Consider the following 16,427-nt stretch of genomic DNA (forward strand, 5'->3'; position numbering starts at 1 on the left):
TTGTCTGAGAACATGTTAGCTGAACAAATAATGGGATGGGGCCTTATTTCTGACTTTTCTTCCCTGGCCTGGGTTAGGTCATGCCTGCTTTTCATCTCTTCTTCCCAAAGTGCCTCTCAGTGGTCAAGTCTCCATTTCTCCATTGGCTCGCCCTACCCCTGGCTGTCCTACCCTAGGTAGTGGTTGGGTGGAGGGGATGTAGACTGTGGAACCCCCTGTCCTTGGTTCAAATCCTGGGCCTCGTCGAGTATTTTTTTTTTTTTTCTTTGTCTTAGCTTTGGGCAAATCCCATGACCTTCCTTCCTAACTCCTCTTTCCTTAACTGAAAAGTTGAGAAGTCAACACCCAATGGAGAGGTGATGAGATAAATGTCTGGGAAGGCCTGGTATCTAGGAGACACTTTGAAAATTGGCATCTTCAGGGCTCTTGGGTGGCTCAGTCGGTGAAGCACCTGCCTTCAGCTCAGGTCATGATCCCGGGGTCTTGGGATCAAGCCCCGCGTGGGGCTCCTTGTTCAGCAGGGAGCCTGCTTCTCCCTCTCCCGTTACCCCCCACCCCGCTCCTCTTGCATGCTCTCTCTCTCTCTCGCTTGCTCTTTCTCTCTCTCAAATAAAATCTTTAAAAAAAAAAGAAAAATTGGCATCCTCCATTCTTTCAAAATTCTCTTTTTTTTGGTCTGTTTTTGGAGAGTTGACTTAACATGATTTTTGCCTAGTCTGTCGCTGGCACTGGTAGTAAAGCTATGCCTAGACTCGTGCAGGAACACAGAAACACTTTGGAGATTTCTGGAGTCTGTGTGTGAACTTCATCTTTGCTTTTTCTTGGGGAGTGGGTTTGGTAGGAGATGTTATGTAACTGAGTTTCTCATCACTCCCATGTCTGTCCACAGATCCCGCTTCTCAGAAGATGCACTATTATAGATACTCTAATGCCGAGGTCAGCTGCTGGTACAAGTACCTCCTTTTCAGCTACAACATTGTCTTCTGGGTGAGTCACTGAGAGCGGCCTCGCTCCCTCGCTTCATCCTTTATTCAGTAGATCGTGATTCTTTCTGTACAGTTGATGTGCCAGGCCCCCTGCAAGGCTCTGGAGGAGAAGGTAGGCAAGGTTAACGAGCCCTGCCCTGGCAGAACCAGCGGCAGGTTAGTTATAAAGTAGACTGGTAAGTACTTTGACAGGAAGGCCGGGGTGACCGAAAGCCGGGTTAACGGGCCCCCGCCCCAGACTTGGAAATTCAGGAACACTTGGAGCTCTGGCCCACGTGCATGTCTGTTTTCCCCCTTCCCTGCCCTGGGAGTGCTCCCAACGAGACATCGGCAGCAGGGTGCCTCGTGCACCTTTGACTGGGGGCCAGGCCCTGTTCTAGGCTCTGAGAGGTAAGAGTGGACAAGGGCAGTAAAGCCCTGTTTCTTACGGTGCTTGTGTTTAATCAGTAATGGCATTAGCCTACTGATGAGCAGCAGAGCAGGGAGGGAGAAGCTCCTTGGCTGGGGAGTCCGGGGCAGGACATTCCAGGGAGGTGACTTACGGCAGGCAAGACCAGAATATCAGTGAAGAGGCAGCGGGTGGGGGGTCTGGGAAGAAAGCTGCGGGCTGGAAGGGCAGCATTTGCAAAGGCCGGAATGCACTAGGCATGTGCAAGGGGCCAAGAGAAGGCCATGGGGCTGGAGCACGGGGAGTACAGGGGGAGGGGACACAAGTGACAACAGAGACGTGAAGGGGGCTTATAGACTGAGAAGGGGAGAGGTGTGACTCTGGAGCCCTGGGGTGCTAGAGGTGACCCCAAAGAGGAAAGTGCACTCCAGAGTTGGCTGTGAGCAGGTGGGCCGAGGGAAGGCCGGGAGACTTGGTGCCGGAGAAGCCTTTCAAGTAGAGAGGACCAGTCAGCTGTGCCATTGGGGGTGGGGGGTGGGAATGACACAGGATGAGGATGGAAAATCGGCATGGACATTGACACAGTGGAGGTTGTTGGTGACCCTGGCCGGGGCTGCCGTGTGCTCCGGGGGGTGGAGACCCCCTGGAGCTGGCTGAGGAGCCAATGGGATGCGAGCCAGTGGAGACTGTGACTCAGGACAGTTCTTCCAAGGACCCCTGCCTTAAAGAAGAGCAGAAAACCCGGGCACTGGCCGGAGATGGTCAGGGCACCGGGGGAGGTATCGCAGCCTGTGTGTGTCACCAGTGTGATCCGTCCCGGAAGAAGCAGACGCGGAGTCTGTGCAGGTGGCTGAGGGGACGTGATCGCGCATCTTCAGCAAGCATTGCTTGTCACCTTCTGGGGGGCGGGGGTGCATATGGAGAAGGAGGGACAGGACGAGTGGCCGTGACGCCACATTGTGCTTCTACTGTGGCTGTTGGCGCGGCCTGTTTGGGCCAGAACTCTTGCAAACAAAGCAGACTTACGGGGGCTTCTCAGCTTTCACCATTGATTATTCACAGCATCATCTCCTAATGATTTATCTCAAAGTTTTGGGGGCTTTCTGTCCTAGAGAAACAAGGTGGGATTCAGTGGCTTGGCCTTTCACCCCTCATCTTTTTCTGTCCCTGAACAAGCTGTCACCAGCAACTTCATCATTTCCCTTGAAACAAGATTAATACAGGGCGTTCGATGTGGTTTCCACGGGCTTCTCTTAATGGGAGGCCTGTGCTTGCCTCATCCCCGCAGTGAAGGGCTTCCGGACTGCCATGTTCCCTCCCTGGCGCACCTGGAGGCCCCGCCCACTGGCCAGGTGTCTGGTGGAGGGTCCCCTGGCCTAGGCAGGCGGTCTGACACTTTGGACACTGGTACACCCGGCAGTCCTGTTGTTCCCTCCCACCCCCAGGCTGTGCCTGCTTGGTCTTGTGCCTTGTCCTCTGAAGATCGTCCCGAATTTTGCAGAGAGAGCAAAACTTCCCGTTGTTGGGGCAGGGCCCTGCTAATCTCCGTTTCTTCACATTCTTTGCAGAACAGATTCTTTGCAGGATGCCTGGGTGGCTCAGTGGTTGAGCTTCTGCCTTTGGCTCAGGGTGTGATTCCCGGGCCCCGGGATTGAGTCCCCCGCAGGGAGCCTGCTTCTTTCTCTGCCTGTCTCTGCCTCTCTCTCTCTCTGTCTCTCATGAATAAATAAATAATTTTTTTTTTTTTTTTTAAAGAACAGATTCTTTGCTCTTGGGAAGCTTTACCAACTTGCCCACTAATGACACCTGGGCAGCCCAATTGGCAGAGTGGAGGTCCTGCATCTGGAATCACAGCAAGGCTGCTTGATTGAAGGGTTCTGCTGTGTTCTCGGCCTTCCACAGGACCGACAGTGCATGTGGTCAGGGTCCGTTTCTCAGTTAGTGTGCACTGGGGCCCAAGTAGTGTGCGAAGGGACAAGAAGGAGCAGTCAGGAAAACGAGGCAGGAGAGAGCTTGGTTGGGAGGATGGCCCAGACGCCTCCCTGCTGGGTCCCTGGTAGCAACTTGCTTTCATCTGCACAGGAGCTCAGTGTGGGGGGAGGCCCGAGACGTGGGGTGCTGAGCCCTCCAGAAAGCGCATGTTGGGTGCCGTGGGAGGCCCTCACGCAGGGGCTGGTCTGGCCTCGCACCCACACTGAGTGATCCTGCGTAGTGTTCGTGTTTTCATTGTGAAATGTCGGTGTCACAGGCCTGCCGCCTGCCTCCCAGGGTTTGCTGAAACGTACACGATCACATGCCTGCCTTATGTCATCAGAGAAGTTTTCTTTTTGAAATGGAAGAAATACCAAAATCAAACAAACCCCCATGTTCCCATCACCTTGTATCAACACTTAACAACTCAGAGCCAGTCCTGTTTAATTTTATATCTCCTCCGCCCGTTGGTTTGAAGCAGGACAGAGGTAATTGTGTTGCACAGAGAGTTTCTGTATTTGTTCTGTTTTGACAAATTAACAGTGAGCAGAGGGACAGGGTTGCAGCCTTGCTGGCAGACCTGGGCTCAGTAGGCAGGTTCTGATATACAGAAGGCAGCCCGCCGTTTCTCTGACCAGTGCTGGAGCTACAACAAACATGAGGTTTTATTGAGCCTCTGCCTCATTCAGAATTATTTGCACACTGGCATGCTTTATAGCCAACACCTGTACACTCTAACAGGGTTTCTAAAGCTCTCTCCCTTCAGTTCAGGGCTGAGATTTTTTTCCAAGGGACTGTTAATACTCTTTTGGGGTGACAAACGGGGATGTGGCTGTCCGCCGGACTGTCAGGGAAACAGTGCTTCTAGACAACATGGCATTGTGGGAGCACTGGCATGTTCTACTTTTTTTTTTAAGATTTATTTATTTATATATTTATTCATGAGAGACAGAGAGAGAGGCAGAGACACAGGCAGAGGGAGAAGCAGGCTCCATTCAGGGAGTCTGATGTGGGATTTGATCCCAGGTCTCTAGGATCAAGCCCTGGGCCGAAGGCAGGTGCTAAACCGCTGAACCACCCAGGGATCCCCTACTTTTTTTTAATGTATTTCTCTATGTACGTATGTACGTGTGTGTATGATGGCTCCACGCCCAATGTGGGGCTTGAACTCATGACCTCAAAATCAAGAGTTGTGTGCTCCACTGACTGAGCCAGCCTGGTGTCCCTCTGCCTTTTTTCTTTAATTATTGTTATTCTTTGGTTATATTAGACCTGTTTCGAGTGCAAAATGACTTTGACTTAAGAAAATGCAAATCAAGGGGTCCTGGTGGCTCAGTCAGTTAAGTGGCTGCTTTTGGCTCAGGTTGTAATCTGGGGTCCTGGGGGGAAGCCCCACCTCAAGCTTCCTGCTCAGCAGGGAGCCTGCTTCTCTCTCTCTCTCTCTCTGTCTGCCTCTCCTCCCTGCTTATATTTTCTCTCTCTCTCTCTCTCTCTCAAATAAATACATAAATCTTTAAAAAATGCAAATCAAAACTGCAAGAAGATACTATTTTGCACCCATTAGGGTGGCTATTATTAAAGCGCGCACACACACACACACACACACACCCCCCCCAAAGTAACAGGTGTTGACAAGGATGTGGAGAAATTGGAACTTGCGTGCACTGTTGGGGAGAATGTAAAATGGAGCAACCACTCTGGAAAACAGTGTGGATGTTCCTCAAAATGTAAAAAAAAAAAAAAAAAAAAAAAAAAAGAATTACCATATGATCCAGCAATTCCACGCTGGGCATAGACCCAAAAGAATTAAAAAGCCGGGTGTCAGGGAGATGTTGGCACACCTATGCTCACAGCAGCATTATTCACAGCAGCCAAAAGATAGAGGTAACCGCAGTGTCTACCCAGAGATGAGTAGATAAACAAAATGTACTCTGTACATGCAGTGGAATATTTTTCAGCCTTATAAAGGAAGGAAATTGTGACGCATGCTGCGACATGGGTGAACTCTGATGCTATCATGCCAAGTGAAACAAGCCCGTCATCCCAAAAGGACCAATGCAGTGTGGTTCCACTTATATGCAGCACCTAGAGGAGTCCGATTCATAGAGCTAGAATGTACAAGGCTGGTTGCCAGAGGCCAGCGCAGGGGACAGGGGTACGTTAGTGTTGAGTGGGTACAGAGTGCCAGGTTTGCAAGATGGTGGCAGTGGTGCACCGCGCCGTGACTGTCCTGAGCGCCACTGAGCTATGCTCTCACCAATGGTTAAGACGTCTAAACTGTATATTGTGTATACTTTACCCCCAGCTTAAGAAGAAAAAACCATCTCCTTTGACTTGCAGAAGAGGGGCCGCCCAGGGAGGTAGACCCTGGAGGAAGAGCTGTGTGTGGCCCTTTTCATTCTCACCCCACCTGGTTCCACCAAGAATGTGAGCTCTCTTGGTTTCGCTGAGTAAATCCTCTGCAGGGGATGATTCAGATGATGTCTGCAACTCATGTCTGCAACTCCGGGATTGCCTCCCGCCACCAGCATTGAGTTTAATCTGCAGAGGTTCAGATAAAGCCCTTGCCTGGAGCTGTTTCAGAGATGGATTAAAAGTGAAGAACCAAGGCCTGTTGTGGCACAGACAATGGGCCTGTGTTTCACAGACAGGAGAGGCCCCTGCCACTGGCCTTTGCGGAGACTCAGGCAGGTCTGAGCCCAGCCCAGCTCCCTGCTTGTGGAGTGTACGGGAATTCGCTTTGGAGCCCAACAGGCAGCCTGTTTCCTGGTGGTGACCCGAGAGCCGTGGGTGTTTGTACTCTGTGACCAGCGAGGCTTCAGGTCCCTTCCTTCAAAGCCACAAAGGCCTCCCATGAGTAGGGTGAACCTGGAGTTGATGGTCCAAGTCCAGAGACCTTAAGAGTAAAAGAGAGGTTATTAAGAATTCAGCCAGAACGACAGGTGTATCCCAGGACTGTCCCAGGCAAGCCGGGACACGAGAGGCAGAGCGGGTCTGGTGCAGGAGTGGACAGTCCGCTCCCTCCCCCTGCTCCCAGCATCTCTGTGGGCAGAGGGTCTACTGCTCCTAGGCCTTTACTGTGCTCCTTTGATAGGGGCCTCCCTACATCCCGCGGTGAGCTCCTGTCTCTGGATCACTTGGACTGATGGAGAATTGCCTTTAGTTGAGCTGGACTCTGTCCGGGTAACACCACACCCCAAGGCCTGACCCCCAGGTCAGCGAGTGCCCCTTGCAGTCGTGGGTCAGCATCCCCTAGCACAGAACAATCTTAGGTTGCCACATAGTGTTCTTGATTGTATTTTTGGAAATTCCCATATTGGACATTTTGGTTGTTTCCAGTTTTTTTTTTTTTTTTACTATCCTAGATAAGGATGCAGTGATTAGTTTGGTGTGGTACAGATTCCTCCCTCTGGGCAAAGGAGGGAAATGATTTGCTAGGACAGATTTCCAGGAGACTAAATGGGTCAGGAGGGAGGGGTGTGTATGTTGTTTTGACCTGGCTGACATATTTATAGTCAAAGTTACTTTTCTAGAAGGGCTGCCCCAATTTATACGAAGTAGACCGACTTATCTCCTGGGTGTGTATGTGTATTTTTCCACATTTTCACTGGCCAAGGACAAGGATTGTTTAATCGGGGATTCCACTAGAACACCGTGAATGCTACTCCCTGCGGGGCTTCAGCTCCTGATCTCACTTGGGCACGTGGGAGGCTGGGACCACCAGCAGGGATTTCTGAGGAAGGGGTGTTCACGGGGCACGTATGACTATTACCTGCTCATGGGGTAGTGTCAAGGCCAGGTAGCTGGTAATGTGTACAGCTCTGCATCCTCCCCTAGTAGACTGCTGGCATGGCGCAGTCTACTGATTGGTCTTGTGTGTGGGCATGCCCAGTTCCCATCTTGGTTCCCATCTTCCCACCTTCTTCTTTCTCTCTCTCTCTCTTTTTTTTTTTTTTCCCAAAAATACTTTTAAAACTATCACCTCTGGGGCACCTGGTGGCTCAGTTGGTTAAGTGTCTGCCTTTGACTGAGGTCATGATCCCAGGGTCCTGGGATGGAGCCTCACGTGTTGGGCTCCCAGCTCAGCAAGGAGTCTGCTTCTCCTCCCTCTATCCGTCTCCCTGCTTGTGGTCTCTTGCCCTATGTCAAATAAATAATATCTTAAAAAAAAAAATCCCTCTATTGGGGTGTAATTTGATAGAATAATACCCATTTTTGGGATTTTGGGGTTTATAGTTTTCATTAGTTTTAGGACTACTTTGACCATTATTTCTTCGAATATAACCCTCTTCCCCTTTTTCTTCTCCGATTCCTGTTGTCTCATAGGTCACTGAGGCTGTTTAATTCCTCCCACACCCTACCCTTTAGTTCAAATAGTGTCTATTGCTTTGTCTTCAAGTTGACTCATCTTTTCTTCTACAGTGTCTAATTCACCCATCTAGTGAATTCTTCATTTCCAGTGTTGTACTTTCTAAAGTCCATTTGGACTTTCTGTTCTCTGTTTCTTTCCTCATGTTTGTATTTCCCTTTATAATCCCCTAGGGTATGTGCAATATCTGTTTTCATGTCTTAGCTAATTACACCTTCTCTGTCCTGATTGTATCCTTTTCTAGTTACTGAATATTTCTCCTTGTTATAGATCATGTTTATTTCCCTCCTTGATTATCTAGTAATTTTTTTTTTTTTTTGTATCTTAAGTAGGCTCTATGCCCAACGTGGGACTTGAACTCACAGCCCTGAGATCAAGAGTCCCACTCTCTTCAGATACTGAGCCAGCCAGGCGCCCCTGTCTAGTGACTTTTGATTAGATACTAGATGTAGTTTTTTCACTGAAGCATTCCTCCTGTTTTGGTCAGCTCAGGGTGCCATCCCAAAATACCATCGACTTGTTGACTTAAAGGACAGAGGTTTAATCTCTCACATTTCTGGAGGCAAGAAGTCTGGGCTCGGGGTGCTGGCATGCTTGGGTTCTGGTGAGGCTCTCTCCCTGGCTTGCAGATGGATGCCTTCTTGCTGTGTCCTAACATGGCAGAGAGAGCTCTGGTCTCTCTCCCTCTTTTTTTTTTTTTTAAAGATTTACTCATTTATTTGTTCATGAGAGACACTGAGAGAGGTAGACACAGAAAGAGGGAGAAGCAGGCTCTCTGCAGGGAGCCCAATGTGGGACTCAATCCCCTGACCTGGGATCACGACCGGAGCCTAAGGCAGATGCTCAACCACTGAGCTACCCAGGCGTCCCGGTCTCTCTTCCTCTTAATAAGGATACAAATATTGGAGGCTCCTCTCTCATGACCTCATCTAACCCTATTACCTCCCAGAAGCCCACCTCCAAACACCATGTTAAGAGACTTAGGGCATCAACATACGGATTTTGAGGAACACAACATCTCGTCCGTAACACTCCCTTAATAGTCTTCTGACTCTGGCATTTTTTGTTGTTGTTGTTGTTAACTATTGTGTATGCGATTCATTCATGCTGTTGTATGTAGTGGATCATTGATTCTCACTGCTGTAAAATACCACATCGTGGAAATGTATTATTTGGAATTTTTACAGTTTTAGACTATTTATTACGACCTGTTTAGGTACTATAAAGACAGTTTAGGTTGGAGACTTGAATTATAGGGGTGCCCCGGGGTTCGTGTGCCAAGCTGAAGGAAATCCTGTCTTTTGTCTCGAGGTCCAGATGGTTGCAGTGTGATAGTTCAGCACAGGACTTGGCTGACTGTGGCCTGCAGGCCTGGTGCTCTGCCGGTTTATGTACCTACAACTTTATTGGAACACAGCCTTGCCTGTTTACTTATTACCTATGGCTGCTTTCCTGCTATAAAAGCGGTATTGAGTGGTCGACACAGAGATTATCCAGCACAAAGCTGAAAATATTTACTATCTGGCCCGTTACAGAAATACCAGCTTCTGGCCTAGTATTTTGGTCTTCTCTGCACTGTCCTCACTGAACTGTGCCAGCAGTGGTAGAGACTGGGGTGAAGGTGGGGCCGAGGCTGGTTTGGGGCTTCTTCTCTCCATGGCCTGGAGAGCTGCCTATAACCTTCCTTGGATGACTCTGCCTTTCCTCCTTCCTTCCTTTGGGAGGTCTCGGCACAGTTATTCCTGGGCGGGGCTTGGTGGGGGTGGGTTCTCTGTTATCTGGAAATGCAGAGACATCTGTGGAAACTGCCCCAGAGTACTCTGGGTAGTCCTTACCCCTCCTCACTGGGGCCCCTAGCATGTTTGTTGGTTGTGTTGGAAAGGGCACACATGCTGCTTATTTTCAGAACCACCCTTCCGGCAGGAGGAAAAGCTGGTGTGTGATAGCTGTGTGACCCTGTGCAAGGCACCATCCTGCCCTGGGCCCTGGTTCCCTCTGTAATGAGGAAGCTGGGCTGCAGTGTCCCTTCTGGCTCCCAGACCTTCCAGACTCCCACTGAGAAGTGGCTTAGTTTAGACTCTTTGAATGTGGGACTATATGACAGTGGTATTCCCTGAACTGTACGGGGTTCAGAGTGGCTACAGTCTTGAGGGATGAGGCTTCCTAACCCCGACAGGTATATCTTGAGACTCATTCTCAGCCCAGGGTCAGGTTGGGTTACAGTCTGTGCCCACTGGTGTCCTTTCTGGCCAATAATTTGAATTGTTGGTGTTTTAAGTGGCCACAGGCATCTTTGGTGTTTTTTGAACTAACCAGGTCTAGAGTCAGGATTTCCTATCCCGGAGAGTGCCAGGACCATGGGATTTCCACCTGCCTAATGATTTAGATGGCAGAGCTTAGGCAGTGGGAGGTGTATAGACCGTTGGAGGTTATTGGCCTCCCAGCTGCTCAGTTTTGCAGATTGGCAAACTGAGCTCCAAGAGAGGGATGTTTTGCTCAAAGCCACAGGGTGAATTAGAAACAGAGCTGACATTGTGTTCTAGCTGCTTCCACTCTGTCCTACTTTCTTTCCATCATTCTTTCTTACCTTGCTCAAAAACCCTTTCAGAGGCTCTGTTTCCCTAAACTCTATTTCACTGTTGTCTCTGAGATCTAATGAAACAGATGCCCCTGGAAAGGAGGACTTTGTCTTAGGACGAAGACTGGAGCTCGGAGTTATTGGGGGTGGGTGACGCGGAGAGTCTTTAGGCCAGCAAATATTGGTGGCATCTGGAAGGCCCCTCGATGTCTCTGCTCTGTGCCCCTCCCGTGCAGGAGGTCAGAGCTCCCTTGGACTGACTCCATGCCCTGGGGTAAGCAAGTCACTTGTGATACTTCCTTCAATCCTTACAGCTCTCCTATGACCCAGGAAAGGCCATTTTGCAGAGGAAATCACAGGCACAGAGGAGTTCCTGGACTTAGTACCAAGTCCAGTCACCAGGAAGTTACAGAGTAGAGACTGGAACCAGGACCAGCTGACTTGTGCTGTTTGTTCAGCACTGCTCTGGCCTTGAGTTTTGGCTTACTCTTGGGTTTCCTTCTAGCTTTTTTTTTTTTTTTTTTTTTTTAAGATTGATTGATTGACTGATTGATTCATGAGACACACAGAGAGAGGCAGAGACACAGGCAGAGGGAGAAGCAGGCTCCTTACAGGGAGCCCAACGCAGGACTCGATCCTCAGACTGGGGTCACGTCCTGAGCCGAAGGCAGACGCTCAACTGCTGAGCCAGGGGACCCAGGCATCCCTCCTGTTTTTTACTCTGGGACTCCCATAAGCAGCTCTGTGAATGTCAACCTCTGACAGCCAGGGGGCTTGCAAGAACCAGAGGCCAATGGGGCAGACCCTGAGAGGGTCGCATTGCCACTGCTGATTTGCCTTGAGCTCACTGCAGAAAGGCCTCTGAGGCCTGCAAGAATTGCTGAAGTACCTTTATAGACGCCGAAATGCAATCATACAAGAGGCCCAGGCCACTAAATCGTGGGTGATGGGGGCTGCTTTTGAGCTGCAGGTGTTGGACCCCCCCTCCCGTCCAGCAAGGACTGGCCAGGTAAATCAGAATGGATCTACACTTCAGTTGTTGTTCTTTGACCCTATTTGGGTGAAGTGTCACAGGCTTGCTCACATGGTGAGTGGATTCCATGCAGCTTCCAGCCCAGAATGCCAGAAGAGTATCCTCACTTCCACAGGGGGGCTTTGCCTAGGGTGGAGAGGTCAGTAATCTGGACAGTGACACTCAGAGGCCCTGCTTCCTGGCCACAGAATGATCTCACCACCTGAGGATATGGGTCCTTTGGCTTCAGAGTTGCACAGCCCAAAAGCCCCTTCTGCAGAACTCCCATGCCGTGGGGTCCCTGGGCCTGCTTTTTGTGCAGGAGGTCTCAGGCTGCCCTGTGGGTGTTGGGATAATGTACTTTCAGGACGGTCAGAGACACCCAGGGTTGTTTTTATTTTTTATTTTTTTAAGATTATTTATTTGTTAGAGCACAAGCAGGGGGAGCAGCAGGCAGAGGGAGAGCAGAAGCAGGCACCCTACTGAGCTCCCCTCAGGAGCCTGATGAGGGGCTTGATCCTAGGACCCTGGGATCATGACTTGAGCCAAAGGCAGACGCTTAACTGACTGAGCCACCCCGGTGCCCCCCAGGTTTGGTTTTCATTCAGTCTGGCTGTGTGACTTTGGGCAAATAACCAAATGCTTCTACATCTGAGCTTTCCTGTTTGAAAAAGAGGGTAATAGTAGCAGTGTGATGGGGTGTGAAAGGGGTCTTTTAAGTGTATGAAGTGTTTAATGCACTGCTCAGCACCCAGGAAAGAGCAGTACTGCTTGCCGTTGTGACCACCTGATGGTCCAAGGCCGGCCTCCCTTTGCCCTTAGTGGGAGTTAGGCCCCATCTTTTGGGAGGGGATTTAATCAGGTCATGAAAGAGAGACAAAGAAGGTTAGTCTGAGGCTGGAAAGCACCCAGCTGAACTGTCGCTCCCAGATGGTTGGCAGCCAGGGACAATAGCCCAGCCCTGGACCATCTGCCCCGGAGAGATCAGGGAAGAGGCCCCATTGGAAGCTGGGTGAAGCCTGGCAAGGGTCCTGGCCTGGCTCATGCACGGGGCTGTTCGGTGAGCTCCCAGACACACCACTTCCCCTGTCTGGTCCTTCCTCAGGCTCATCTCTAAAATCGGTCCCCAAAGATCCTGAACCCACGATGTGCCATGTGATTCCCCCCACCCTGCTGGTTCCTGTCATTCTGGTGCAAGTTAACGTTAGCTATTCCTTTAAATCAGAATGGAAAAAAAACATGACCCCCTTTCTTAGTCCCCAATCATTGCAAGAGAAGGAAATTGGTGCTGCAGCAGAGGGAGTTGGCCATGACTCAGCCAGGGGTCTCTGAGGAGCAGGAGTCTCTCCCCACCCTCCATGGTAGGCAGGCTGTCATAGAACTCGGTTAGGCAGGGGCTGCAGTGCTGCTGGGGACACTGGATGAGGCATAGGGCGCGACAACCTCCAGGACAGCTTCCTGTCCTGCTCCTGATGCCTCTGTAGAGGGCCTGGCTGTGCATTGGGGCCAGGCGGAGCTTTCACTTGGCCCCGTTTGCTCTGAATGCATTTGGAGGGAATGAGACTCGGCAGCACGTCTGGGAGAGAGCTGGGAGCACGGGCAGAGGCCGCCCCGGTCTTGGAGCCCTGGTGACTCACGCACTTGCACCTAGCCCGTGCCGACTACAGCCACGCCCTTGTGCAGGCTCGTGGGATGCAGCCCTGAGCAAAACAGTACGCGTGTAGGTAGACATATGGCTCGTGTGGTCTAGGGTACGTGCCACGAAGGAAACCAAGCGGGAAGGAGGTCAGGAGGGAAGGGCGGAGAGCTGTCCTAGGATGGTAAAGGGAAGCGCCTCTGAAGAGGTGAACCGACGGCGGCGTGAAGCGAGGCAAGCCCGCAAGGGACATGGTGGAGGTACATTCTAGGCTGATGGAAGAGTGTCCAGGCCTTGAGGCAGGGATGAGTTTGGTGAGTTCCAGAAACAGAAGCAATGCCAGGTGGGCCTGGAGCGTAGACGTGTGCGGGCCAAAGCCTGGCCGCGTAGGCCCTTGTGGGCCTTCAAGGAGTTTGAATTTGATCCTAAGCGTGAAAGGAAGTAACTCGGTGAGTTTCGAGCAGGGGGGTTACCTGAGCTGTTTCTAAAGGATGGCTCCAGTTGCTTGGGGAGCTGGGAGGAGGCCCCTGCAGGGTGGACCATGAACAGGTGCGAGCAGAGGGCAGGGAGGAAACCGGCCAGAGGCATTACTCGTTCTGAAGGTAGAACCAACAGAGGGCAGGGAGATTGGCGGTCAGAGGGAAAGAGAGGCATCAAGCGTGACGTGCAGGTTTTCTGATCGAAACTGAGTTGAGTTGGCTGTGGTGCCGTTTAATGAGAAGGGGGAGGGTTGGCGGAGCTGGTTGGGGCAGGGGGAGAGCAAGGATCCGTTTGGGCACGTGGCAGGACTGAAATGTCAGCTGTCCGCCGTGCACAAGTCAGGTGGGCCTCAGGTGCTCGGTTTGGGAGGTGGATCCGTGGGTGAGCTTGTAGAGTGTCTCAAGCCATGTGAATTACGGCCTCCTCTAGAGAACCCGGCGGGGGGGGGGGGGGGGGGGCGGGGAGTGTCCCTGATGGAGGCTGAGCCGCAAGAGGGACCAGTGCTTCGTGTCGGCAAAGCTGAGCGCCTCAGGACAGGAGGGGATGGCCGGCTGTGTGTCTGGTCAGGTTAAATCAACTGGGAAAAAAGACCTGACCTCCAGGGCTGGCAGGAGGCTAAGTCACCGGGGACCTCAGGCGGTGGGGGCAAGGCTGCGGGCTGGGTGGTCAGTGCTTGGCCACACTCAGGCTTGCCTGCGTCAGACACTTGGGGCGGGAAAGGAGGTGCTCATGGGTCCCACCCTAAACAGTGGGCACGTCAGCATTTTCTGAAGTTGTGTGATTCCGAAGAGGTGGCCATCTCCTGGGGCTTTCTTGAAGGGGCCTTGCCTGCCCACCCCAGGCCCCACCCGGGTCCGGGAGCAAACAAAGGAGGCAGGGATGTCTTGAAGGGTGAGGGTGTGCCTTGGAGAGGTGAGTCCTAGACCAGCCTAGCCCTGCTGTTTGTCAGGAGGTCCTGGTGAACGGCAGGCAGGTGCCAGCGGCCTATAAAGTACTTAAGCAGAAAATCGGGCAGCTTAATTTTCAGAGACCAGGTGTTTTGTTTTATATGGAAAAACCTCTGGTTTAGGAGCCTGTGGGGTGTATGCGGTGGGGGGCGGGGAACCCTTTCCGTTATGGTGCACGTGAGGCAGCACCTGGTCCCAGTGGGGTCGGGGGGCGCCTTTTCTGGGGTGGACGCGTCCTTAGGCACAGGCCTGTTTTAATTAACTAATAACCCAGGACCATGGAGCACAGGTGTGCCCCACGCAGCGTGTAGGTGCCACGGGCCCTGCGTCCCCCGCAGTGGTGCCCAGTGCTCTGGAGAGAGGCTCACCTGGCCCGGGGAGCCTGTGAATGCACCTGTGGAGCTGTCACGGTGCCCCAGATCCTGCACCAAGGTGAGCCGAGGGGCTTTCGGATCACAGAAGAAACAGGGCAGGGCCTGATGTCTGCGACTCTGGCCTCCAGGCTCTGCTCTGGCTTCTTCCTCTCTGCTCTCTGGGGCAGGGGGCCACTGCGGGTGAAGGAGTTTGTCCAGGGGTTCAGGGAAGGTAGGTGTGGGTTATGCACAAAGCATGGCCTTCCCTCGGCTCTGGGGTAGAGTTCCTGTCACCTGCAGGGACTGGGGGCTGCCTTGCTCCTGTTCTGCCTGCAGGGACATTTGTCGGGAGCGACCCTTGACTAGTGGTGTGGATGCTCCTCTAAGAAGTACGTTCATGGTGCTCATTTCGAATCTAACCTCTCTCTCTCTCTCCCTCCCTCCCTCCCTCCTTCCCCACTTGTCTCCCCCCCACTGCCCCGTTCCTCCTCTGCTTAGTTGGCTGGAGTTGTCTTCCTTGGAGTTGGACTGTGGGCATGGAGTGAAAAGGTAGGTGTCCATGTTACCAGGACGGTAAGCATCAGGGAGCCCGGACCAGGTTTGTTCAGCTTTAATTGTTGCTTCATCCAGACTCCTCCCCAATGAGCACTCCGGCACACGGTAGTGGCTTGCCCTGGGCCTGGCTCTGCGTCCCCGTGGTGGGGTCACTGCTGGGGGCCACGGCTGGGCTGGGCTGGTTGGGCTTTTGAGGTCCGCGAGTGTGGGGAGCCTGTTGTGCTGTTCCCAGAAGCCTCAGGTGGCCTGGGGGCTTGTGTGCAGCTGTGTCCAGGGCGGGCCTGGGGCCACCTCTGCTCCTGTCTGTGCCTCCGGGAGCCAGCAGTTCCCTGACCACAGTTGTGTTGATTCCTGTGTTCTTGTCCTTCTGAGGGCAGGGGCAGGGCTGTGTTACATGCCCCGTGGGTGCCCTGAGGGGTAGAGCCAGGTCCCTACACACCTGGGAACCTCCCGGCCCAGCCTGTGCAGGAGAGGTGAGGTGGGCAGACCAGGGTCTTCCTGTCCAGAAGGACAAGGGCTGGTGTGAGGAGCATGGGGCCAGGCAGGAGGTGGTGGGAATTACAGCATCCTCTTGGGCCTCAGGCACGGAACCTTCCTTTGCTTCCAGGAGAAGGAGGCGGGAGCACTAAAAGATCTACAGGTTTTCTTGCCATGGCCTTAGGAGGTGAATAAGGCCTGCCTTAGGGTTGGGGCATCTTCAAGGTAGCCTGTGAACCCCTAAAGGTCAGGGGCTGAAGTGCAATGTCGCTTTGTCCTGCTGACCGTCTCTCAACCCTGTCCTTGCAAACCGTGACTCATAGCGCCACCGTGTGGCCATCTGAGCAGCAGCAGCTCCTCCAGCTGAGCCCCGAGCCGAGACCTGGGTGCCCCCGGGTGCCCCCTCTCTCTTCCCTCCTTTGAACCCTACAGGACTGCTCTGTCCCTTTTGGTTCTCACCAGCCACACGGGACTGTATGTATTTAAATTAGTTAAAATGAAACCAGTTAAGGTTCCGTTCTTCAGTTCCACTCAGGTGCTCACTAGCACGGGGACCAGTGGCTACCATTAGGGACAGTGCGGGTGTAGAACACCTCCCATGATCACAAAGGGTCTTGTGGACGGCGCGGCCTTCGCCTGCCTTTGGTGGGCTTTTTCCACAAGAGTGTGCGCAGG

General features: G+C 52.4%; 1 protein-coding gene across 5 annotated transcripts in view; it reads left to right on the plus strand.

Annotated features, from left to right (window-relative positions):
- The window catches only part of TSPAN14 (tetraspanin 14), a 55,475-nt gene that overhangs the window by 27,900 nt on the left and 11,148 nt on the right, over positions 1-16,427 (plus strand). For all 5 annotated transcript variants that reach the window (XM_077895210.1, XM_077895208.1, XM_077895211.1 and 2 more), the window contains 2 exons: positions 890-987; positions 15,219-15,269. In XM_077895210.1, the coding sequence (XP_077751336.1) occupies positions 907-987; positions 15,219-15,269 (132 nt within the window). In that variant the 5' untranslated portion in view covers positions 890-906. The remainder of the gene's footprint in view (positions 1-889; positions 988-15,218; positions 15,270-16,427) is intronic.

This window comes from Canis aureus, chromosome 4 (genome assembly GCF_053574225.1).
Source record: "Canis aureus isolate CA01 chromosome 4, VMU_Caureus_v.1.0, whole genome shotgun sequence".
NCBI classification, from domain to species: Eukaryota; Metazoa; Chordata; class Mammalia; order Carnivora; family Canidae; genus Canis; species Canis aureus.